This window comes from Mytilus californianus, unplaced genomic scaffold (genome assembly GCF_021869535.1).
Source record: "Mytilus californianus isolate M0D057914Y unplaced genomic scaffold, xbMytCali1.0.p SCAF_4, whole genome shotgun sequence".
In the NCBI taxonomy this organism is placed as follows: domain Eukaryota; kingdom Metazoa; phylum Mollusca; class Bivalvia; order Mytilida; family Mytilidae; genus Mytilus; species Mytilus californianus.
Genome location: NW_026262690.1, coordinates 87,442,522 through 87,470,299, shown reverse-complemented (window position 1 = coordinate 87,470,299; position 27,778 = coordinate 87,442,522). Strand labels below are relative to the sequence as shown.

Below are 27,778 nucleotides of genomic sequence, written 5' to 3'. Positions count from 1 at the left end.
AAAAAAATTTAATCAACGTGTGGTTGCCGGTGATCTCAGAAGATGATTGGATGAATATAAGGGTCATAACTTTTATCAGCTCAAAATATGCTAACAGGTGTTAATGAAATTGACAACTTTGTGAAATGTGGAAGGCACTCGAAGGGGGTTTTGGTTTAACAAAAAATGAAAATGTATTTTTTAATCATTATTAGAGAAACAGATTCTTACATAGTTACTCGTGAATTATCGGATTTATCCAATCTCGATAGTTAAATTATAAATTTTAAAGTCCTCGCCAAGGCTCAGACTTTAAAATTGATAATTTAACTATCTCGATTGGATAAATCCGATAATCCACTGGTATCAATGTAAGAATCTATATTTACAAGTAATTAAAACTATTTATATATACCTGTTATTTTTACAAACATTTACAGATATAGAGAATATGCCTTTAATATGCCTTTAATAAAAGAAAATCTTTAAACCTGCAAAAATAAATGTTGAAGCCAAATTAATAGTAAGAAATTATATAATAACATCAAATTTTTTTTTTCTTATAAAATAAAAAGATTTTGGTTTCACAATCATGAAAACACTTCTATATTCTCTATTAAAATGTCAAGCAAAATTACAGAATTACCTTTTTTTCAAGTCTGACGTAGTGACGATTTTCATGCATGAAACCAAGGTGAATAGTTTTTGTTTGTTCATTTGGTTGAGCTGGATCATAATTTAAAAATCTTTTTGGGGATTCAGTAGACAACACTAAAATTTGAACACTGAAATGATGGCTAATGGCCCTCAAAATAATTTCATCCCCATATGTTCCTTGTTGTTTCATAGAATTTAAATATTTTGACCATTTGTCCCCTTTTTGATCATTTATTTCATCCTCTAAAAAGGATGAATATTTGTCTCCTTGTGGCGCTGTGTCATTTTTCTCTAAGTACTGAACAATTTTCCTTCTGAGTTCTTTTGCTTTTTCTTCTGCTATAAGTGGGCGTGTACTAATCTGATCTCCAATGTAATGTGAAATTGCGTGGAACATACAATTCCCATCTGCACATACATTCTTAACAACAAATCCTTTTAAAACAGCTATTCGCTCCATTTCACTAAAACTAAAATCTTCCTACAAAGGAAAAACGAAGCTTAGAGCTTAACAAAAATTTGTAATTTCCTGAATAAATTTTATATACCAATTTTAAAAAAAAAGGGAATAGGGACAAATTAAAAGGACTTGGATAGGCTTAAACAATTACAGGCTACTTAAAGAGCCAGGACTGCTATTGTATAGTGGATGCTAAATTTAGCAAAAATTCAAGTTCAGCTAACTTTCATTTTATTCATAATTCTTTCAAATAAAAATTCTGATAATAGGCATACATTTAATTTATGCCCAAACATTGTGCAAAATAAAATATTCTAGCAAAAAATCAGGGTTGAATAGACAAACAGTGCAACGTATATAATACATTCAATACAAAATTTAACAACCTTCCATTTTATGAAAAATTCATGAAACTTAATACTGTGGTTTCATTTATTTTCGTGGGTACCAATTTTTGTGGATTAAGGAAAACTTGCATGTTCGTTGATATTTAGTTTGGTGGTTTTGTCGAAACCTTTATACATGCCTATAGAAAATGTGTCATTCGTTGAACATTTAATTTCGTGCTTCACCTGAAACCACGAAATCCACAAAAATTGGTATCCAACGAATAATAATGAATCCACAGTACTATGCATGCATGTGATACCGGTAAATAATTCTACTTTGAAAAAAAAAAAAAAATTTGAATGACAAAACATTTATTCTATTATCCAATGCCAAATCACAGACAGAGAGGAGTATAACAATAATCAACCATTTTTGTCCAGGGGACAAAAAAATAGGCCTGACATGCTTTTTATAAAATTTAAATTCTCTATCTTCTGCAATCCAAATGTTCATACAATCCCTGCCGTTAGTTCGATTCAAGGTATCTTAGATTCATGTGACAAAGTTGTCTTGTCACACCTGGAGATTTGAAAATTTTCAACTGGAGATTGGGCATCAAAACTGGAGATTTTTTATCGATTATATCGACATTTTTATCGATTGTTTTTCATTGTTCGTGTAAAGGATTTGGAAAAGCACCTAGAAGGGGTAGATATTCATTATCTACCCCTTCTATAGGTACTTTTCCAAATGCACAAAAGATGTTAAGAGGCTTTCAAAGCATAATCAAGATTAAACTGCAATTTTTGAAAATTAAACAGTTCATTGTAAATGCAATATGGCTTCACAACTTCAAAATGTTTTTTTTTTTTTTAACAACATAATTATTTTATTCATCAAATATTGCTTGTTACATAAATCATCAAGATTCCAAGCTTCTCTTGACGTACCCTGTTATGATCCACTGACTACCCAGGGAATAGTCAGCTGATTAGATTAATTGACATACATTTTGTTTACAAAACATTATAATAACAATACTAGAAAAATTCTTCACTGATTATGTTCCTTTTAATTGTTAGTAACATTGGACTTATTGTCTTATGTCCATTAATATTGTTGTCTACTCTCTTAGTGTATTCATTGACAAAAATTTTGTAGACGTCTATGTTTTTTGTTTTCTGCTCAGATACATAGTATGACTTATATATTGAAAAACTAAGTATTGTAATTAAAAAATTTATTGAGTAATACTTGTTGTCTGTGATTTTGTATCCAAATATCAGGTGTTGTAGTTTTATTAAAAAATCTATATTACTCCTTTTTAAGAGATCGTATATTTGCTGCCAAAATCTTGTCAAATAAGAACAATTGAAAAAATAGTGATCATAATCTTCTTCTATGTTACAAAAATTACACATATCATTATTAGTTATTTTCCATTGTAATAAAAGCTTTTTTGTTGGTACAATAAACTGTAGTAATTTCCATCTGAATATTTTTAATTTATTTTCAGTTAAATATTTAAAAATAAAGTTATATAGTGAATTCATATTTGGAGCTTCTTGCATTGGTAGAATTTTAAGCCAGCTGTTTATCCCTACTGACAGTTCTTTTTTATTATTCACTAGCGAATCATATAACATTTTATTTGAAAAACATGTAGTCTCAAAATAACGATCTTTCCATGTGATCTTATTTCTCTTGACATTAACTGTACTTTGAACAGAATTTTCTTGCTTAACTATGTGAATCCAATTTTGTGGAATAGCATGTTTCAATATATGAAATTCTGCAATCCAGTTTACCTTACACTTTAATGTGTTCAAAATATATTTTTCTGATAATGACATAGTGTCATCTAAAATGTCATTTAAGTATATCATACCACTCTTAATCCAGTTTTCAAAGAAAATTGGTTTATTATGAAATGTAATAAATTTATTCCCCCATATTGTCTGCTTTCTTATATCAAAATATGTATCTGGTTGTTTTGTTTGCCCACCCCCAGTCAAAATCCAGGACTTTATTACTTCTCTATAAAATTCTGGAACACATTTAAAATATTCTAAATGTTTTATATCATCTAAATTCATATTAAATATAAATAACATATTATTAGACACCTTTAGATATTTAAAAGGTATAAGCTTCCAGTTGGCAAATTTACCATTAACAAGTCTATATACCCATGATGCCTTTAGCGACATAAAATAACTTTTAAAATCGACCATTTGTAAGCCCCCTTTTTCATATGGACGTATTATAAGGTTTCTTTTTACTTTGTCTGGCTTCCCATCCCAAATATATTTAAAGCTTCGTGTTTCTAGTTCTTTAAGATAATTTTCGGGAGTTAAGCAAACACTTCCCAAGAATGTAAATAAAGGCAAGATTAGTGCTTTAATAATTAGTATTTTCCCTAAAATTGAAAGATTCCTTTTTTCCCATGTCTTGAACATTTTTATCATTTTTTCTATTTTACAATCCCAATTTAATTTTTTGCATTCCTCTTTATCATGTCCAAAAAACACCCCTAAAGCTTTAATAGGTTTATCTCCCCAATTAATCCCCGCAATTTTATCTTTGCATGATTTCAATTTCCCGATCCATAATCCTTCTGTTTTATTTCTATTTACCAATAAACCCGAAAACGAGCCAAATATTTCTATTATATTCATTGCAGATATTACATCGTTTTTATCTTTACAAAATAATGTTGTGTCATCTGCTAATTGTGAAATTGTAATGCTGTGACTTTTCCCATCTAACTTAATAGTGATTCCCTTTACTTCGTTGCTATTTCTCAACTGTAGGGCCATAATTTCAACTGCCAAAACAAACAATAATGCTGATAAAGGACAGCCTTGTCGGATTCCCCGTGAATTTTTGAAATTTTCTGATACCCACCCATTGTTCATGACACATGTTTGAACGTCTGTATACATAGTTTTAACCCACTTAATAAATGATTCATTAAATCCAAAATGTTTCAAAGTTCCAAGCATAAAATCCCATTCTAACGAATCAAAAGCTTTCGTAAAATCCACAAAAACAATTGCTCCCTCAATTTTGTATCTTTCTGAGTAGTCTATAACATCTTGGATTTGTCTCAGATTAAACCCAATAAATCTATTTTTAACATAACCGGTTTGATCCTCATTTATAATTTTTGGAAGTACCTTTTTTAAGCGTTGAGCAAGAACATATGACAAAATTTTAAAATCTATATTAAGAAGAGATATTGGACGATAGTTTTCCAAAAGTAAAGGATCCCCCTTTTTGAATATCAAAGTTAATATACTAGTACGTTGTGAATATGAAAGACTGTTTCTATCGTATCCTGTATTTAAGACATTTACCAGTAGTAACTTAAGTTTATTCCCAAAAAATCTATAAAATTCTACCGTAAGTCCATCAAGACCTGGAGATTTATTTAATTTCATTTTAAAGATACCATGTGTGCATTCCTCCACTGTAATTTTCCCATCGCATATTAGTTTATCATTTTCATCCACTTTATTTTCTAATTTTGTATCGCTGATATATTGTTCTGTTAAATCTTTGTTTAAACTTTTTTTATTATACAAGTTTTCATAATAATCTTTTATTTTGTTTAAAAGTTTCTCTTGATCCGAAATTATTTCCCCCTTATCTCCCATTAGCTTACTTATGGATTTTTTTACTTGTCTTTTTTTTTCTAACCCTAGAAAATAAGAATTATTTTTTTCACCAAACTCTACCCATTTTTCTCTAGATCTCACTTGAGCTCCTTTCGCTTTTTCTTCATATATCTTATTTAGCTCTTCTTCAATATCATTTATTTCTTTTTCTATTTCATTGTCATCTATAGTCGTCTCGTCCATTAATTTAATTTTTTCTTCCAAGTCTTTTTCCAAAGTATATCTTCGCCCCTTGGTTAACTTTGCTTTATTTTTACAATAATTTGTGGTTACTTCCCTTACCGCAATTTTAAAACCATCCCATAATAATCTACAATCTAGTGTTTCCTTTTCGAAAATATATTTATCTATCAAATTATTAATCAGTTCTTGGTAATCTTTATCTTGCAAAACTGAATTATTTATTTTCCAATACCCATTGCCCCTTTCTGATACCCCTGGCTTAAATTTTAGAAATACACTTTGGTGGTCAGTAGACCGAATAACAGCCGGTTTGATTTTACAAAATTCTACAAGAGGTAAAAAATCTGACCCCATAAAAATCATGTCAATCCTACTAGCTTGTGACCTATCTCTTCTTCTCCATGTGAATTGCTGTTTACATTCATTTAAGTTTCTCCAAACATCTGACAGTTTGTTAGATTTAATCAAGTTTTTTAAACCGTTTACGGGTTGAGTAAATTTACATGGACGTATAGATTTTCTATCAATTGGTTTAATTGTCTCATTAAAATCGCCCCCAAGTATTGGTATTCCTAGACCGTGTTCCTTCAAATTTTCACTGACCTTTTTGAAAAAAGAATTTCTAGATGATTTACAGTTAGGTGCATATACACTAATAAATGTAAAAATTGAGTTATTTATCTGCACGTTGATAAGTACTAATCTTCCGTCACTATCAATAAATTTATTTATTAGTTCGTAGCTTAGTGATTTTTTAATTAAAATAGCTACACCCCTACTAGCCGTAGTACCATGACTACAATAAGTATCATATTCCGTTTTATTATTTATTTCCCTTTCAATAATTTCATCAAAATGTGTTTCTTGTAAAAAACTTATAACGCTTTTTTGAGCCGTAACCCATTCTATAACTCTATTTCTTTTTTCCCTTGAACTAATTCCGTTAACATTAAGACTACCTAGATTAATTGTATTTGTAAATGTCATAGTTAATAATATATGAATTATAATTATATTCAAGTTTCAACACACAACACAAAGTTAAAATTTTATAACACTCAGCGACATTTAATACAATTATGTCTCTGTAACACTTAATTGATACACAATTGAGATACATATTCATTACTTTAGTTAATACATAGTTGTTACACATATTTTTACAACCTATATAATAATTACTTTTCACCTGGTGTGACTTTAAACCAATTGTTCCGCTATTGAACCTCGTGTAAGTTTTGTGTATTTTAAAACACAGTGTAATTATTTTTGGATCGTTTGATGGTGTAGTAATTAACGTATGATAGTTGAATAATTCAGAATTAGATATCTGTGTTTGAATGAAAAATACTATCATGTAAATATCTGTTAAATTGACAGCATGTACTCGATTCGATTGAAAGGTGGAAAATTCAATGCCGTTCGTGTTCTTTAACTTCTTACGGTTAAGCGTAACTTGTTCGTTACATGTTTGATTGTACAGAAGTTTCTTTTTTGGATATAGAACTCTGCATAAACCAGACATAAAACATATAACAATGTGGATTTGCTTCGATATATTCTGAACCGTGGAGAATTTCTTCTGAATTACGCTACTAGCATGGTTTTTCAATTCAATACAATGGAAATAGTCAGGTGTTATATTGTATATATCTGTACTTGGTTTATACTTTGTGCATTTTTTTTCTGAATGAAAAGTATACTGTTGTGGACAAATACATACTGTTGGGCCATTTACGTACTCTACAGGTAAGTAGTTATTTTGTTCTATCGTATTACTATTATATGGTTTATTGATTTTCATGTACCTCATCGGCGATGTAATGTTTACATGGTTTAGACAGAAAAGTGTCTTGTTCTGTTTATCGTTAATTGATAGTGTAAATCGTGTTACTATATATAGCATAGGTAAAAACCGATTTCCTATGTTTATAATGTAAACATTGAACAGCTGATGTATTATTACATGTATCATAGTTATACAACATATACACACTACATTTGACATTTTCACAAATAGGTTACATACTTCACATTTTAGTACAACTTCACATTTGAAAAATACTTCTTCATAGCAACTTTTAACTCTTTTAAAGAGCTTTAAACTGTTATATATTTTTATTATTTTTTTATATGAAATCAAAATAAGATAAAATTTCAGCAAAACAAAAACAAGACTGAAACAGATTAAGCAACAGTTACAATATATGTTTTGTCTATTTGATTGGTAAACTCTTGATATGAGCTGTAATTTATTTGTCATTTTTATTTTTTTTAGTAAATTTTGTATGATAAAACTATTGTACAATCATTGTCATTGTTTTGTGATTTGTAAACATTTGACTTATGCTTTAGTTTTTTTAGTTCCAATACTTCCACTAGTTTTGTCATGTAGAGCTTCTGTAGGTGTTGGAGGTGATCTGTCACTTGCATTTACTGTTCTCCTATGTGGTGTTCTAACGAACCTGTCTATTGGTGGTTGTGCTTTGTCAACATTGTCACTGTTTCCATCCTTACCATTTTTTGGTGCTACTGTCTTGTTAGTAGATGTTTTGCTGTTATTGTTTCTTTTTTCGGATTTTTTTTTAGTAGGTGGTTTTGTAGGAGCTTCTAATTCAGTATACTCTACATTTTCATCCTGATTTTTGTTGTCAATAGATGTATTGCTGTCATTCTCGGCTTGCTGCCTAGTTTCATCAACATCCTGAAAATTTTTTGGCAGTCTATCATTTTGTGCCCGCTTTCTTTACATATTTTGCACACCCAGTCATTGGGACATTGGAAAAACATATGACCAGGTTTAAGGCATTTGTGACATGTTCTCTCTTCTATTACCCCAGTGTTGTTGTTTTGGAATTCTGGTTGGCCAGCATGAAAAATTCTCCCAAAATATTTTCCAATCGGAAGATTTCTGGGGATCGGTTTATCTAGAGTCTTGCTAATAACAAGCCTATCTCCTGTTTCACAATTTGTCATCTTACCATCTATTCTTAGTTTCTCTCTAAATAAATCTTGAATTTCACAGCCTTGAAGGGTTAGGGCTCGGTGTATCTGCCCATCATCCGCAGAAAGGGGGATGTTCTTCACCTTTATGCGTATTGTGTCTTTTTGCAGCGTAGATGGGTTGTGAGGGTTTTGTGAGTGAAGGGGTACTTGCCTGCCACGTAAGTTTACCCCCTGCACCAACAAAGACAGTCTGTCACCCTCATTGTCCATATAAATTCGCCACATCTCTCTGATTCTCTGTATTCCTTTTATACACTGTGAAGGGACTTTGGCACCAATTGATTTGAAGATTTCAACATTTGTTAGCCATTGCGCCCGAGGCGGTTTGACCGAGCCATGAACATCTTGATCTTTCAAGAAAATTGGCTTTACATAATCACTTGGGTCACTTGGTTCATTTTGTTTACTATAATAAGTGTTTTTTTCAATGTAGGATTGTTCAGATTGTGTGTTACCCTGACTTAAATGTGTATCTGAAGTAACTTCGGCGTAGGTCGCCATTTTTTCATTGTTTACATCTTGATGAACCGTCGCTTCTTTGTTAACTATATATGGTTCTGTACCTTGTAGACCTTCTAAAAGCCTCAGAAGGCGATCCTGGGTCATTTTCTTACACAATGCTTCCACTTCTGCATTCATTTTCAGTTCAAACAACGAATTTTATCGCTTTTTAGACGGAGTATTGTGCGATACGTCTTGACATATCAAGGGACACTACTCTCTCTAACTTCAAAATGTTAACATATTTTGCCAAAATATAATGGATATGAGAGTCTTCAAGGAAATTTTACAAAGTAAAAATTCCAAAATATTCCTGCCAGAGCTTATGCAAGATATTCATATTTGCTGTTGATTTGTTTTTTAATATTTCTCCATTTTCTTCCAACCAAAATTTTTGTAAAATCTTTATCCCTGCAGTCTTTGTGTAATATTGAATTTAAGATTTGATATATTTTTTTATTTAAATGAACACATAAATAACTAAGTATGATGAAACATTTGTAAGGCAATATTTTGGATGGAGATATCGATCATCATTTAACCATCATTGTAGTGTGTGGGTGAGCTCTTAAATTCCCGGGTGTGACTCTCAAAATCCGGGTCAGGTGACAGGTATGAATAAATGAAATAATATGGCTAATTTTATATTTTGACAAATTTACAGGTCAGAACACCACAAGCACACCCAAATTATACCTAGTCTTCTGTTTACATGCTAACTATGCAGACTTCTATTAATATTTAGTTATGGCAAAAATCATACACAAATGTAAGAATTAATAGCAAATGCCTGATATATCAAAAAGCTAGCTTTACTCTATGCTAATGAAGAAAAATGTATTTAGTAGCCATATGCCAAATTTTCTGCCATCAAGGGGCATAATCCTTCAAAAATTTAATCATGACTAATCTTAAAATGCATAAGTTGTTCTTGAATTTAACCTTTTTTTATATTATCAATATCTAATGAAAAATAAATTATCAAGAGCTCTTATAAAGGCAGACTATAAATGAAAATGACACCTTAAAAATTTGCATTAGAAGAGCTTTTTTCTATTTACATCCATCAGACTGATCACAACCAAAGATTTGAAAACAAGGAATGTATAAGTATTTGACTAGCTTATGACCAAAAGGCACCTAAAAAGAATTGCCAAACCATCTTTTAAGTCAACTTTGCCTGTTGTTAGTTTAGTATCTAATATTTTTTTATATGAAAGTTTTTTAAATGTATGTTATTAATCACGTCAGTGGCTAAACATTGACAATTGGGCTACCTTCAGGGACTAATAGTTCACCATCAGTATAGTATTGACCCAGTTCTAGAAGAAAAAGGAAACATCATACTATAAAAACTTGGTGCATTATAATACAAACACATCTCCTTCTAAATGAACTTACAAACAAACACACTTTACTTTGCATTGATACATAGGCAAGAATTTAAACACAGTTAGTAAAAACTTGCTGACCAGATCATAAAACCCTAAATCCAAAACATTTTGTCAAAAACTGATGTTTAAGTATTCAAAAGTATATACTGAATATATTTGACTTCTGAACAATCTTGTCAAAATCCATCTTTCTTTGATACTAGTGGCTCAAAAATGGCTTCATTTAATCTTTTTAATGGCATCCTTGTCCAATACAAAACAAGTAAAACAAGAATATGTGTCTACACGGCTCCATATCCCATTTGCACTATAATATGCCCATGTTCAGTAAACCATGAAATTGATGCATTCATTTGATTTTAAAAGTTCACTTCACAATGACCATGTGTAACATACTAGCTTTTTGAGATGATGTGAACACTTCATGGTAATTAAACTACCTTGACCAAGAACTTTAACCTAAGGATGTACTAATTTCAAACTATCACATTTCTATGTTCAGTGAACCATGAAATCTAGGTAGAAACCATAATTTAAAAAGTTTGCACCATAATGAACATGTGTTCTTAGTTTCATTAAGTTGTTTTCAAACATGGCTAGAGACAAAAAAACTAAGTCTTAGAGGTTTTTTTTTTTATTTAAATTTCATAATACCCGATTAATGGCAAACATTTGAGAATGTGATGACCATGCTCAAACTTGACCTTATGGCCAGTTGAGATAAAAATAAAAATATATTTTTTATTTAATTCATGGTGGGACAATAAATCTTAAACACAAAAAGGTGGTGCATTACATTTCCGCACATTACCATTGCATTTGCATGCAAAAATCATTACGTTTGCATGCAGCTTTTGATTACATTTGCGTGTATTCTTTTACAGGTAAACTCAGGTAAATACAGGTAATTCATTCTTATTTATTTATTGAACTTCCAACACTAAAAAAAAAGGTAAAACATAGTAAATCTAAAGAATAAAAGTACTGATTTCACATGTCGTAACGTGCACAAAAATACATGGATGTGCATCGCCATGAATTATCCAATGACTTAAAGTGTTCTATCAATATGGAAAGTAAATCTATCGTACACAAATGATTTTTTTCCATCGACTTATATCTGACAAACTAAACTAAATGTGTGTGTTTGACACAACTTTACAAACTGACTTAAATTAATTATTAAACTGTCAGGATTCTACTTCTTCAAAATTATCTCCCCATTACACCACCCATTTTTTATAATCATAAAAATGGAAGCCATTGTAGTAATGACGTGCTGTCAATTTAACTCTTGAAACCTGATCAGTTTATCCACATAGCATCATTAGGATCCTTATATGCCAGTTGTATCATAAAAGACAAATGTATCTACTTTCTATTGAGCAATATTTTAATGTACTTTTATGCATTTGGTCAACTTAAAACTATTGTCTGAGAAGTTTTTTTGAAGTAATGCATTTTTAAGTTCCACTTGTAAAGTCTATCGTCAAGTACTTTTAGTAAAAATTTATAATTCGAACACACCTACTCTGTTGTTATGACTCATTAGAAAGATATTTCACTTGACCCGTATATTTCATTTCTTAGTACTGTAAGGTTTTAATGTTATTATATCAACCTATAGCCTAAATATATAAAAATAATAGAATCTGAAGCAAGATGATGTATCAGATATTTTTCTTTTATACTTTTTCAAGACAGAATAGTCAACTCAAACACGCCTGAACATAAAAAGGTGTACTCGACTTTCTTTTTTCGATGAAATTATTGAAAATTTGGGGGATTTTTTTCCAAAAAAACTGTCAACGGGGGCAGAGATGCAAACTAATGCTTCAGAAATATCAATCTTTTATCTTTCTTTGGAATTTTTTTCGGTGGAATTTATGCTTATGCACAAAAAAGATCCACATGTATTTGCACCTACCCCAAACGACTGTTTTGTAAAAATCGGTCTATAATTTAAAAGTTCTCGAAGCTCTTTACCATAATTTAAGTAAAAACACATATATAAGATGCATAAATCCTAAATTATGCACATTCATTAAACTTTTAAAGCCCATAGAAACAGATGTAAACAATTCAAATTTATCAAATTGGCCTTTTTTTCCTTCTCTAACTAAGAGTTCCATTTCTTTTTGTTTAATTTCAACTGGGTTTCCGTCCTGTTAAAGCAATCACTAATAGGTAAAAATATGAAACAGAAAACTATTTACTCTGATATATTTGCAATTAACTTATATGTATGTCTAAAGCTATTATTTACATTTACAAATAGAATATGTTCAAAATTCATATTAACTGTAATCATATCTATTATGAATTATCTTTATTCTACCTGTGTTACCAGTAAAATGAATGCGCGCAAATGTAATCAAAAGCTGAGAGCAAACGTAAAATATTTTAATCCACAAATGCGCGCAAATGTAATGCACCCCAAAAAGGAAAGTGAAATCATTATGAGGACTATTTCATTGCATCTTTAAATTAAAAAAATTTTCCAAGTATAAAACATTCAATAAAAGTGACATTTGCCAAATTGTTCTGACATGTGTTGATAATTAAACAAAAAAGCCTTGACCTCCTTTACTTATTTGCTCTTAGTGCTAGGGATTACTTCAAATGAGAATGCAAAGAAAATGAAGAGTTTTGTTCTTGATTAAAGATATAACTGAAACAGTTGAAACATTTTTGAGTGTAAAAGCATATATTGTGGATTCATTTTTATTCACGTGTTACCAATTTTTGTGTATTCATAGGTAAAGGTTAACCAAAAATTTAAATGTTCAACACAGAAAAAATTTCTATTGGATTCTTTGCAGAGTTTGGCAATTCCACAAAATCAAATATACACATACCTGCCAACTGTCACTATTTGCGGGGGATTTCCCCCATGAAAGCTCCCAAATTGAAATTTTGAAAGAGCAACTTTAAACAAAACAGTTAATTTTACAATGGCTATAGGCTTTAAAAAGTATGAAGAAGCCGAAAAACAACCTTAAAATACATGTGAAGGCCCCCTTGAAGGGGTTTTAAGACTGTAATAGCCATGTTGCACGTAAAACCCCCATGGCCATTTTGAAAAGTTAGCAGGTATGTATACACAAAATACAATGTTTCTTTTATCCACAAAATAATTGGTACCAACGAATATAAATGAATCCACAGGATATTTCAAATTATCAAACCAGCACCAATCAGATTTATTATGTAGAAATAAGACAAACCTTTGGAGGTACAATCTTCAACTGAGGTTTTTCCTGAAGATTGATATCTATATCACTAGACGTCTGACCATTCTTTGGAGCAGTATCCCTTGAATTATCAGTTGTAGTTGGCTTGCTTTCACTTGCAGTAGAAGACGTGTCGCCCATTTTGTCATCAGCATTTGAATCAGAGGAGCCAGATGAACTGCTGCTCTGGTTAGAATTTGATGATTCTTTTGTTTCGTCTGTATTCATATGAACTTCGCCAACACCCTACAATAATGTTATAAAAATTATTCACAATTCATTTAAAAATAGTTTTACTAATTATCTGACCATCATAAGATATTTATCTCTTCATATACACAGAGGTTACATGATCAAATTTTAAAATTAACCAATTACTATAATTTTTATCACCAATCATCTTATTTTACTATAATGATTTTAGAAAATGTTTTGAAATGTTTGTCATTACATTTTTTGTAAATTCCACTTTTAATTAATTTCTTCAACTGTAATCCTACTTCCACAAAGAGTAAAAAAAAAAACAGTAAACATTTTATATCATTTTTGTTATCATCGATGACTTTTTCATTAAAATTGGTACAAATAATCTTCATGCGTAATCAAACCTAATGCCATTTTAAAAAAGAGGGGTCCATGTACTCGTTTTCAAGTTATATCAGTTTAAATCATAAAACAGTCGAAAAATGCATCTTTTCCCGATATCACACAGTTTGATGTCGCGAAAATAACATTTTACGTTAGCAACGTCATTACCTCCCATGTAACTGTATCATATGCCCTTAAGCTCACATTATGTGACAGTCATTTCATGTCAAAGCACTACCTTAGCTTGTATTGCGCTAAAAAAAATCAACATCAAATGAACCAGGGTGATTTCTGTTCTTCTTTGTTAAGAGTTATACATTGTATTATTTGTTTAACATTTACCATTACTTTGCTGATATCTGTTTTCTCTGTTGAGGGTTTGTTATTTACAGTAATTTATTTATAAAACTACACATGTTACTTTCCATTAGATGCTAAACTATATTGATTCATATCAAGCTAAATTTAAAAGAAAAATAGTGTACAATTGTAGATTGAAAAAATTAATATGAAAAGATATATCTATATCTATCTATTCTAAATATCTTCAAACTTGATAATTATTCAAAACGATTCGTTCAATCAAACTTGAAAAGAAAGCAGATTTAATTTTCAACATGATCACAGCCGTTTTCTTTTGAATTTGAATATTCATTTGTAGATTAGAAATTCGTTTTATGTCCTCTTTTAAATTAATCTGTCAACAAATTAAAAATTATATTTTCTTATACTTTACGTTAGAATGCCAGATTTTGATTGGCTAATATGAGAGAGAAAATTTACTCTATCCCATGGCTCAGCGGGAGACAATTTTTTGAATGTCACCCTCTCGTGCAGACCAATCAAAAATCGATAATTTAAAGGACAATGAATTGAATTTACATCAATAAAATTAAACATAATGCTCAAGTTCTACGTTTTGACCTGTCAAAATAACAAATATATCTTGCTTCACTTTTCTTGTTTTTTTCTAGGTGAGGTCATAGTTCAGTACTTTCAATTCAAATTTAACAGTAAAAGACAATAATGATAGAATTGAAAATGGAAACGGGGAATGTTTGTAGAACACTCAGTATAATAAATTAAATAACTCATAGCTGAGAGGGTGGTAGAGCACATTGGTACACCATGTAAAAACATTGTCAACCACAACTACGCCTCTATTGACAATGTTTTTCGGGGTAACAATCTGCTCTATCACCCTCTCAGCTATGTGTAATTTATTTTTTATATATATATTTTGTGAACTTTACATTATCTAAGAAACACATTTATCTTGGCCTTCAAAATGAGAGTTTACTGTTGAATTTGATGATTATTATTGCAAAGAACTATATATACAAATGTAAATTGTATGAAAAGAAACCCAGTATTATAGGGCTAATAGCAAAAATAAGAAAATATCAGGAAAAAGAACATTATATAGCAAAGAAAAATGGTACCACACCTTTTTTTTTTAAATTCTGGGCCCCAGTAGATTACATTTTTACTGATTAGTAACAATTATTTTTGATTCAAATCATATAAAATAAAAAATTAAACTTAGTTTATAAAGAGCAGATCTTTACAAAGATAACATTTTTCTTTGCAATACACAAGTTGATTGATTGTTGATTGTAGGTGTTTTAACTCCACTTTTAAGCGCCACATTTGGGCTATTTCGTGGCAGCCAGTTTTTATTTGTGGAGGAAGCCGGAGTGCCTGGAGAAAACCACCGACCTTCGATAGGAAAACTGACAATCCTAGTCAATTAAGATTGAAGTCGAGTGCACCTGCACGAGCGGGGTTCGAACTCACAACCTCAGTGTTGACTGGCTAGTGATTACAGTAGTAGAATTACCTAGACCACTTGGCCACCGAGACCCCTTACACAAGTTGATTTATGTTATGTTAACACAAGTGCAAGAGTGTGTGTATGTGTGTGTGATTGTTCTTTTCCCCTTTTTATTATATTGTTAATATTCATATAATATATATTCACAGTAGTAGAAAAAATGTAGTCAATTATTCAAAATTTTTGTTTTATACATCAAACCCCTTTAACACTAAGTCAGGTGGTGATGTACAGGGATTGTAAAAGCCTGACTACTGAAGAAAAAAAAATGTATAATTTATATAGTAACCATCCATGCAAGCATTCATTTTAATTTTTGTTGAGTTAGGAAAAAACTCATTTTATTCATTGTACTATTTTTCATGTTTGTACAATGTATGTGCACAACAACAAAAATTAAACACTTGCACCTCTTCTGCATATATATATATCATTTGAACCTATACACAATTGATTGTTAGTACTTACCGTGTTGAGATGTACTATTTTATTCGCTGTATAAGAGAGAAAAAGTAAAAAATATGTTATTATTTATATCATTCCATTTTCAGTACTTGATATAGTTTTCTTATGTGTGAGTCCAACTTTGTTGTTTATAATTTATAACTTTTTGCTTAATTTACTTCATATTTTAATACCCTTCAACAGGTTTTGACCATTAACTTTTCCTGATAAATTTTCATTTATAAAAAAACCCTCCAAAGCAATAAACTCATCATAGATACATCGTGTACCAGGATTCATATTTTGTATGCCACATGTGTGTTTCATCTACAAAAGACTCATCCATGATGCCCTGATTATAAAAAAATTAAGAAAGCCAAATAAAGTATGCAGTTGAAGAGCATTGAGGACCCAAAATTCTGAAAGGTTTTGCAAAATACAGCTTAGGTAAGCTACTCTTTGGGCAAAAAATCCATATTATAGGCATAGTAAATTAAATTTCTAAAATAAACTGGAGGCTCTCAAGAGCCTGTGTTGCTCACCTTTATTTACTGATGCTTTGGAAATCATGTAAAATAGGGTTAAAATCATAATTAATAGTATTAGATATTAGATATTATAATGATATCTAAGATAATAACAAAAAACTGCAAAATTTTTGTAAAATTACTAACTCAGGGGCAGCAACCCAACAACGGGTTGTCGAATTCATCTGAAAATTTCAGGGCAGAAAAATCTAAATCTGATGAACATTTTTGCCACCTGTCAGATTTGCTCTAAATGCTTTAGTTTCAGAGATATAAACCAAAAACTGCATTTTACCCCTATGTTCTATTTTTAACCAAGTTGGCCATGATGGTTGGAAGGCGGGGTCATCGGACAAATTTTTTAAACTAGATACCCTAATAATGATTATGACCAAGTATGGTTAAATTTGTCTCAGTAGTTTCAGAGAAGAAGATTTTTGTAAAAGATTACAAAAATTTCGAAAAATTGTTAAAAATTGACTATTAAGGGCAATAACTCCTTAAGGGGTCGACTGACAATTTTGGTCATGACAACTTATTTGTAGATCTTACTTTGCTGAACATTATTGCTGTTTACAGTTTATCTCTATCTATAATAATATTCAAGATAATAACCAAAAACTGCAAAATTTCCTTAAAATTACCAATTCTGGGGCAGCAACCCAACAACAGGTTGTCAGATTTGTCTGAAAATTTCAGGGCAGATAGATCTTGACCTGATAATCAGTTTTACTTATGTCAGATTTACTCTAAATGTTTTGGTTTCAGAGATATAAGCCAAAATCTACATTTTACCCCTATGTTCTATTTTTAGCCATGGTGGCCATCTTGGTTGGTTGGCCGGGTCATCGGACACATTTTTTAAACTAGATACCCTGATGATGATTGTAGCCAAGTTTGGTTAAATTTGGCCAAGTGGTTTTAGAGGAGAAGATTTTTGTGAAAAGCTAACAACGACGGACGACGATGACGGACGACGGACGACGGACGACGGACGCCAAGTGATGAGAAAAGCTCACTTGGCCCTTCGGGCCAGGTGAGCTAAAAAATAAAAAAATAGAGAAAACTCCAATGAAGATTGTGGCCAAGTTTGGTTAAATTTGGCTCTGTAATTTCCAAGGAGAAGATTTTTGTAAAAGTTTTAAGCAACTACGACAGATGCCAAGTGATGAAAAAAGCTCATAGGTTAAAAAATGAAAAAAATTGGTAAAGATTGTCAATTAAGAGCAATAACTCCTATAAAGGGATAATAAATAGCTCAGATTGGGTACAGAATAGGTTTTATATTAATCAATGTACATAGTTATATCACAAAATCACAAGAGAATACATTAAAGAAATATTAAGAAAATTTTTATTATATCAATCAGACTATATTTATACTAAAAATCTTAAAACATCTACCAATAGATGTTACATATAGATTAAAATATATATCTAATTTAAAAACTTACCATGAATATTGAACTGCTTTTCTATTTTAGTTTCCCCAGTTTTCTTTTCTGAAAATTTTAAATTATAAAGTTCATACTATTATTTTTTTGCAATAACATGTTATCAGATGAAAATTTAATAATGTTTTAATATTCTAATACAGATGGACCATAATTTTGGACAACTTTATTGTGTAATACCACCAAATCATAGTACGTCACATCTGGTTTCAAATGAAAAAGGTTAAAAAAAAAAATATTCTCTTGAATTTGACAGTTGTAGGAAATTAACCCTACATTTCATAGCAGAAAAAAAATTTAGAGTCATAAACATATATATCTTGGATGTTTCAATGCACATTCTTTTCTTATTTGGCGTTTCTATCAAATATGTTGGAAACCTGAGGTGACATAGTTACTAAAGCTTGTAAACAGGAAACTAGAGGCTCTAAAGAGCCGGTGTCGCTCACCTTGGTCTATGTGCATATTAAACAAAGGACACAGATGGATTCATGACAAAATTGTGTTTTGGTGATGGTGATGTGTTTATAGATCTTACTTTACTGAACATTCTTGCTGCTTACAATTATCTCTATCTATAATGAACTTGGCCCAGTAGTTACAGTACAAAATATTTTGTAAAAATTTACAAAAATTTACAAAATTTATGAAAATTGTAAAAAATTTACTATAAAGGGCAATAACTCCTTAAGGGGTCAATTGACAATTTTGATCATGTTGACTTATTTGTAGATCTTACTTTGCTGTACATTATTGCTGTTTACAGTTTATCTCTATCTATAATAATATTCAAGATAATAACCAAAAGCTGCAAAATTTTCTTAAAATTACCAATTCAGGGGCAGCAACCCAACAACGTGTTGCCTGATTGGTCTGAAAATTTCAGGGCAGATAGATCTTGACCTAATGAACAATTTTATCCCGTCAGATTTTCTCTAAATGCTTTGGTTTCAGAGATATGAGCCAAAAACTGCATTTTACCCTATGTATTATTTTTTAGCCATGTCGGCCATCTTGGTTCACGGGCGGGGTCATCGGACACATTTTTTAAACTACATACCCTAATGATGATTGTGGACAAGTTTGGTTAAATTTGTCTTAGTAGTTTCAGAGGAGAAGATTTTTGTAAAAGATTACAAAAATTTACGAAAAATGGTTAAAAATTGACTATAAAGGGCAATAACTCCTTAAGGGGTCAACTGACCATTTTGGTCAAGTTGACTTATTTGTAGATCTTACTTTGCTGAACATTATTGCTGTTTACAGTTGATCTCTATCTATAATAATATTCAAGATAATAACCAATAAAATGCTTCGCAGAGCGCAGCCTGATACGACTGCAGAGGTCGAACCTTGAACAGTTGGGGCAAGTTTGGACACAATATTCAAGCTTGATACTGTCTGAATTTGGATTGTGATCAAATTTTTGACATAATATAGGTTTCTGACACAAAATAAATGTGGTCAAAGAGCTTAAAAATTTGAAATGGGACATTCATTTTACCTAGAATGGTCTGATATCCAAAATCTAACAACATGGTTAGATTCAGCATATAAAAAAACACCAAAAATTTTATTTTAGTTGAAATCAATCAAAAGTTTAATTTTGGACCCTTCAAACCTTAATATGGACTAACTTGAAAACAGGGCCCAAAATAAAAAATCTAAATGCACAATAAGATTCAGCATATCATACAGCCGCAATCATTCAGTTTTTGATGAAATCAAACAAAGTTTAATTTTGGACCCTTTTGACCTCAATGTAGACCAATTTAAAAATGGGGCCCAATATCCAAAAAAGTAATACAAGGTAAGAACCCCCAAAAATTAAAGACTTTAAATTAATCCCATTGAAATTGGTTAAAAGATTTGTATTTATTTTCAATTGAAGATTTCTTGCTATTGCACAATACTGTGCAATTGAAGATTACAAAAACTTTGAAGAAAAAAAATATGAACCCCAAAAAATTTGAAAAAAAAATCCCCCCCCCCCCCCCAACTTTTCGCACAGCCCCCCCCCCCCCCCTCCCCCCCAGTACAATTTTAGAGAGAGCCATACACTTACACACAAGTTATTGTCTGGAAACTAGAAAAAATGCAATGAAGTTTATTAAGCTAAAGTTATTGGCAAATTTCCAATGGAATTTATTAATAATAAAGTTTTTGGCAAATTTCCAATATACATAATTTAAAAGCAGTTTAGGTGAGATAAACAAAAAAGCTTCATCAGCAACATTTTATATTGGCAAATTTCCAATGAAGTTCATTAAACTAAAGTTATTGGCAAATTTCCAATGGAATTTATTAATAATAAAGTTTTTGGCAAATTTCCAATATACATAATTTTAAAGCAGTTTATGTGAGATAAACAAAAAAGCTCCATCAGAAACATTTTATATTGGCAAAATTCCAATGAAGTTCATTAAACTAAAGTTATTAGCAAATTTCCAATGGTTATTTATTAATAATAAAGTTTTTGGCAAATTTCCAATATACATAATTTAAAAGCAGTTTGGGTGAGATATTCAAATGAGTTTCAATTACCAACCTTACACTGCCTTTTAAATTATGTTTTGTACTTAAGTAATTGTCCATTAACCTGGAAACCCTTTTCCCCCCTTTTTTGCACCTTATTCCTTAACGGTTTGAGCCATAACTCCCAAAGACAATTCTTACCATCCCTTTGTGGTATTCCAATATACAAAATCTAAATACATGGTTAAATTCAGCATATCAAAGAACCCCAAGAATTAAATTTTTGATGAAATCAAATAAAGTTCAATTTTGGACCCTTTAAACCTCAATGTGGACCAATTTGATAACCAGGCCCAAATATCAAAAATCTAAATACATGGTTAGATTCAGCATATCGAAGAACCCCATACATTCAATTTTTGTTGAAATCAAACAAAGTTTAATTTTGGACCCCGATTTGGACCAACGAATACTGGGCCCATAATCAAAAAACTAAGTACATGTTTAGATTCAGCATATCAAAGAACCCCAAGAATTCAATTTTTTGTTAAAATCAAACTAAGTTTAATTTTGGACTCTTTGGACCTTAATGTAGACCAATTTGAAAACGGGACCAAAAATTAAGAATCTAAATACACGGTTAGATTAGGCAATTACCCCCAAAATCAATCCCAGCCTTCCCTTTGTGGTATGGTACCTTGCAGTACAATTTCAGAGAGATCCATACACTTGAACACAAGTTATTGTCTGGAAACTAGAAAAATGCTTATTTTTGGCCCCTTTTTGGCCCCTTATTCCTAAAAGTTTTGGGCAATTACCCCCAAACTCAATTCCAGCTTTCCCTTTGTGATATGGAACCTTGTAGTACAATTTCAGAAAGATCCATACACTTACACACAAGTTATTGTCATGAAACTAGAAAAATGCTTGTTTTTTGCCCCTTTTTTGGCCCCTAATTCCTAATATTTTGAGGCAATTACCTCCAAAATCAATCCCAGCATTCCCTGTGTGATATGGAACCTTGTGGTACAATGTCAGAGAGATTCATACACTAACACACAAGTTATGTCTGGAAGTTACAAAAATGCTTATTTTTGGCCCCTTTTTGGCCCTTAATTCCTTAACTGTTGGTACCATAACCCCCAAAATCAATCCCAACCTTCCTTTTGTGGTATTGAACCTTATGGTAAAATTTCATAGAGATCCATTCACTTAAACTAAAGTTAGAGTGCGAAAACCAATGTGTCTTCGGACGACGCAGGACGACACCGACGACGACGACGCCAATGTCATACCAATATACGACCGCAATAACTTTTTGCGGTCGTATAAAAACTTCGAAATTTCCTTAAAATTACCAATTCAGGGGCAGCAACCCAACAACAGGTTGTCTGATTCATCTGAAAATTTCAGGGCAGATAGATCTTGACCTGATAAACAATTTTACCCCATGTCAGATTTGCTCTAAATGCTTTGGTTTCAGAGATATAAGCCAAAATCTACATTTTACCCCTATGTCCAATTTTATCCATGGTGGCCATCTTGGTTGGTTGGCCGGGTCACCGGACACATTTTTTAAACTAGATACCCCAATAATGATTGTGGCCATGTTTGGTCAAATTTGGCCCAGTAGTTTCAGAGGAGAAGATTTTTGTAAAAGTTAACGCCGACGGACGACGACGACGACGACGGACGCCAAGTAATGTGAAAAGCTCACTTGGCCCTTTGGGCCAGGTGAGCTTAAAAGGGATGAAAATTTGATAGGTTTACTTCCAGTGATGGCTATTATCTTATATGCAATTAAATGCAATGTGAAAGTTTCACTGTAGTACTAGACAGGATAAAACTTTACTCATGTCAAGTACTTCTTTATTTGAAATAAAGATAAATTCTGCACAATTTAAAAAAAAAAAAATGCCAATTTAACACAAAGGCTAATAGGGAAAAAACAATGGTGGTATTACTCCTTATGTCAACTTAGTAATACTATACTATTCACAAGTTATCTTTCACATAGGCCGCTGAAGCCATCAAAGAGCATGATAGGTATCTGTTAATTGAGATAGCAACCAAAAAATATAACAAGAGTTGACACACTAAAATGTCTTGCCTTCTGTAATACCATTTGACGAATATTTACTCATCATAACAAATATTGTTAACCTATCATATACAGAGAAAAAGAAACAGACATCATCTTGAAAACTTAACCCGACAACCACAGTATAAAATTGAGGCCAGGGCCATAAGAAATGGTATACCAGACAGACAACTGCTCCTAGCAAACAGTCTAGAAAACTCTTATACCATGTTTACTTTACACTTATTTTTACCTGTTTAACAAAAAACCAAATCCCTCCATTATCAAGATACATTGGAAAGATCGGGTCATTGTGCCCATTTCAAATGGGACAAAAATATCTATAAGGAGAAGTGGTATGACAGTCAATGAGACAACTATCTATAGCTACCAGAGACCAAAGGACAAGAACTAAATTAAAATATTTTTTTTAACCTACTTCGTGATCGAAATATCTTAATTTTATCATTTATAACATTTATCTTAATTGCAATATAGAAATTATTCAAACTAACACATTCATTCATTCCTTTGATCAAAGTACTGATGTATATCTAATAACCAGCAATAGAACTAATTATGAAATTAATGGGGAATGTGTCCATGGGACACAGATGATGCCCCTCCTTGCATATAACGTTACAAAAGGATATAACTCTAGAACGGTAAAAGTGACGCTACCCAAATTTGTACTTGATCTGAGTTTTTTGGTATTAGGCATTGTGTTTAAGTTTCATAACATTTGGTTGAGACAAACTAAAGAAAGAGAACGAATACGAAAAATTCAGCAATTTTTCCATTTTCTAAAGGGGCATGACTCTAGAACGGTAAAAGTGACGCCACCAAAATTCAAACTTGATCTGAGTTTTGTGGTAATAAGCATTGTGTATAAGTTTCATAACATTTGGTTGAGGCAAACTAAAGTTAGAGAACGGAAACAAAAATTCAGCAATTTTTCCATTTGTAAAGGGGTACAACTCTAGAACGGTAAAAGTGACACCACCAAAATTTAAACTTGATCTGTGTTTTGTGGTAATAAGCATTGTGTATAAGTTTCATAACATTTGGTTGAGGCAAACTAAAGTTAGAGAACGGAAACTAATTTTTGGACGTACGTATGTACGTACGTAAGTACAGACGGACAAGGGTAAAACTTAATGCCCCCCCTGCTACGGCGGAGGCATAAAAACAATGTCATCAAAAACCAAATACTTTTTTTACTACGACCTTTACCTCGTAAGTTGTGACTTAAAAATCAATAATATTCCTTCACTCATTACATTTAACAATATATCCAAGTATGGTTGCAATCTGATATAGGTATTTTTTCAGTATCCAGAAACCAAAATGACAAACAGACAGACAAAGAGGTTTAAAACTACATTACCCCGCTTCTTCTTAGCATGTGGTCATGTTGAGTATAATGATTAAATTATGGGCATTGAGAGTCTATTTTTTTTTAAAGAAAGAAAATAATTGTATAAACAATTACAGTTGAAGAAAAAACTTACCTTCAAGAACATGAAGACGTGTCCATTCACTCTTAACAACAAGGTCGCCAGAAGAAGACAAGTATTTTATACCACAGCAATAGAAGGCATCATCAGACTTCTGTGCATTTTTAATTGTTAAATGTGGATATTTCATAGTGAACTTTTCATACTTCTCCTTTGTCTGGTCATTAATTTCTATCAAATAAGACTTTTTGTCATCATCTATATCTATTTTCTCCCAGAACACTTCAAAGTCTCTTGGGCTATGTGATATAACACAACCAATAGAAACTTTACCACCAATATAAACATCTATTGAATGGATTTTCATCTCAACATCTGGTTCTAGAAATAAATCAAAAGAAGAAAGTGTGTATTTCTTGCTTATACATACATTGACATACATGATTGTCTAATGTCATATCTTAATAATCATGATAATATATACAAAGAATAAAAGGAATCATCAAAAATGGTTTTCATTCTGGGTTTTCTTTCTTTATTTAGAAAATTTGTTTTTGATGGCAGATCTTTAATAGTCTCTTAAAATTACTCACAACTGACAAGTATCTATGATTTTGTGAAATTTTAGAGCTATTGTTAAAGATTCTACATTAACTTCTAGATGTCTTTCTGTTATTGGTGAGTTGCTATCTCATTGTAGTACACCTTTTATGCACATATCAAAGTTTATATTTTAAATCAATGGAAAGCATACACTCCTTTCTATAAATAAATATGTAGAAAAGTTGTTACTATTGGCTGCATCCAATCAGGTTGTGTTAAACAATATTCCTATGTGAGAAAAGCAAATAAAAAAATAAAATCTTTATTTTCCTTTTAGAATACATTTCCTTTACAGAATCCCTTGATGCAGGATTTAAAATAAATGGAGAATGTGTGCTCATGGGACACAAATGGTGCCCTTGCTTGCATATAACATTATAAAGGGACATTACTCAAGAATGGTAAAAGTGAAGCAACCCAAAAATTCAAACTTGATCGGTGTTTTGTGGTGATAAGCATTGTGTATAAGTTTCATAACATTTGGTTGAGGCAAACTAAAGTTAGGGAAGTATGAACATACGGACAGACACAGGTAACACCTAATGCCCCTTCCGCCACAGCTGGGGCATAAAAAATACAGTATTTTTTTTCTCTTCTCTATCTGCAGATATAGCAGAAATGTATGATGTTCACTGTAAAAATGTAATGAAATATTGAAACTTAACATCCTATAAATGGCAGTGGTAAGGGGTAGTTCCATTGGTGTCAGCAGAAATCTTACAATTGGTTATATTTATTAAAGGCATACGATACAGTTACAGGGGAGCTGATGACATCATTAACGTAAAATGTTATGTTTTACAATGTCAAACTGTGACATATCGAGAAAAGATGCATTTTTCGACTGATTTTTATCACTCAGACTGATTTAACTTCAAAACAAATTCATGGACCTCTCTTTTTAAAATAGACATTTGGCTTCATTATGTGTGAATATTATTTGTGCCAATTTTTATAAACATTTCACCTATGTGATTTTTTTAAATTAGATAAATATACAGAAAGAAATGCTGTTTTTTACTAAAATCAGGAAAGTGTGATAATAAACTGCTTCGGTGAGCGCAGCTGGATACGCCCGCAGAGGTCCAACCCTGAACAGTTGGGGCAAAAAAGGACACAATATTCAAGCTTGATACAGGTCTAAATTTGGATTGTAATAAAATATTTGACATATTATAGGTTTCTGAATAAATGTAGTCAAAGAACTTGAAATTGGTTATATGAACTGAATTTATATTCAATTAAAGATTTCTTGCTGTTGTGCAATACACTGTGCTGTTGCGCAATACTTAGTAAATCTGTTGTCAGACTATAAACAAATAAAGTTCAATATCTTCTCAATGTCATATTTGAAATTTATGAAAATCAATAGGGAGATTACATCAATAGCTATAAATAATTCACCAAAGTTTCATGAGAACTGCTGAAAGCATTTTTGAGTTATTGTCCAAAAACTGGAAAATCCCCACTTTTTTAATGAATAAAACCCCATAACTCCGAAATGTAAAATCTAAAATTTATAAAATACTAAAGGGAGCTACATCAACAGATATAAGCAATTCACCAAAGTTTCATGAGAACTGCTGAAAGCATTTTTTAGTTATTGTCCGAAAACTGGAAAATCACCCTTTTTTTATGAATAAAACCCTGTAACTCGGAAACGTAAAATCTAAAATTTCTAAAAATCAAAAGGGAGCTCATGTCAATAGATATAAACAATCCACCAAAATTTCTTGCAAGTTTGTGAAAGCATTCTTGAGTTATTGTCAGAAAACTGGAAAATCCCCCCTTTTTTAATGAATAAAGCCCCAAAACTCAGAAAGGGTAAATCTGAAATTTATAAAAAACGAAAGGGAACTCACGTCAATAGATATAAACAATTCACTACAGTTTCATGCATATTGGTTAAAGCTTTTTTGAGTTAATGTCCGACATGTTGACGACGGACGGACGGACGGACGGACGGACGGACGGACGGACGGACAGACGGACAGACGGATGGACAGACAGACGGTCCACGATATACCATCATACGTCCTGTAAACGGGCATATAAAAATGAATTATTTCCAAAGAATTGTTACACAAATTCAAAGCCAACTTATGTAGAGAAGATATTCAAAATGTTTATACAAAAATCTGCTTGCCTTTATCTTTTAAAACAAAAAAGTTTGGTATGTCCAAGTAATAGAAATTTCCAATAAATGTCCAAATATGAAGGTATATTTTTTATTACATATTTGAATTTACTAGGAGAAAAATAGCTTGTATGCAAACTTTTGTCAAAAATTCATTGTGGGATCAAAACTGTATCGTATGCCCTTAAGTTACTTATCAACCTATGTAATGAGATTGCAATGGATTACAAAAGTCCTTAAGAGTCATGCGAGGTAATAAGTAATTAAAATATGAGTAAAAAATATCAGCTATGTGAAATTAAGTAAATATGAAGCAAGAAACTTACCATTTAGTATATAAACCTTTTTTCTATGACTTTTGAATCTAAATTCATTTTCTGACGAACAGGATTTTATACAACAACGATAAAAAGCCACATCATCTTTATCCATATTTTTAATAGTCAAAGTTGAAAAATCCTTTGTGGATTCACAGTAATATTTGTCCTCTGCTCTATAACTGGTTGGTAATTCATTTATTTCATTTTTTCCATTAATTTTTTCCCAGTAAAATTCACATTTCTCTGGACAATTGGATATATTACAGTGAATCGAAGCCTCAACTCCAAAATTTACTTCTAACCTTGAAAGTTCTAAACAAAATCCTGGCTCTGTACATGAAAAAAAAAGGATTTTTGTTGAGAATATGACTATAACTCAGTTAAGTCAGTTTAATAAAGTAATGTGCATAAATTCAACTTACCTGGTTTGATAACA

The 27,778-nt window shown here is 31.3% G+C and overlaps 1 protein-coding gene across 1 annotated transcript in view; it reads right to left on the bottom strand.

Moving 5' to 3' along the window:
* LOC127738811 (uncharacterized) overlaps positions 1-27,778 on the bottom strand; it is a 43,435-nt gene that overhangs the window by 13,161 nt on the left and 2,496 nt on the right. The window contains exons 3-8 of the mRNA XM_052250201.1: positions 27,349-27,672; positions 24,337-24,663; positions 18,271-18,318; positions 16,314-16,339; positions 13,418-13,669; positions 626-1,117 (exon numbers count right to left, since the gene is read on the bottom strand). Of these exons, the coding sequence (XP_052106161.1) occupies positions 626-1,117; positions 13,418-13,669; positions 16,314-16,339; positions 18,271-18,318; positions 24,337-24,663; positions 27,349-27,672 (1,469 nt within the window). The remainder of the gene's footprint in view (positions 1-625; positions 1,118-13,417; positions 13,670-16,313; positions 16,340-18,270; positions 18,319-24,336; positions 24,664-27,348; positions 27,673-27,778) is intronic.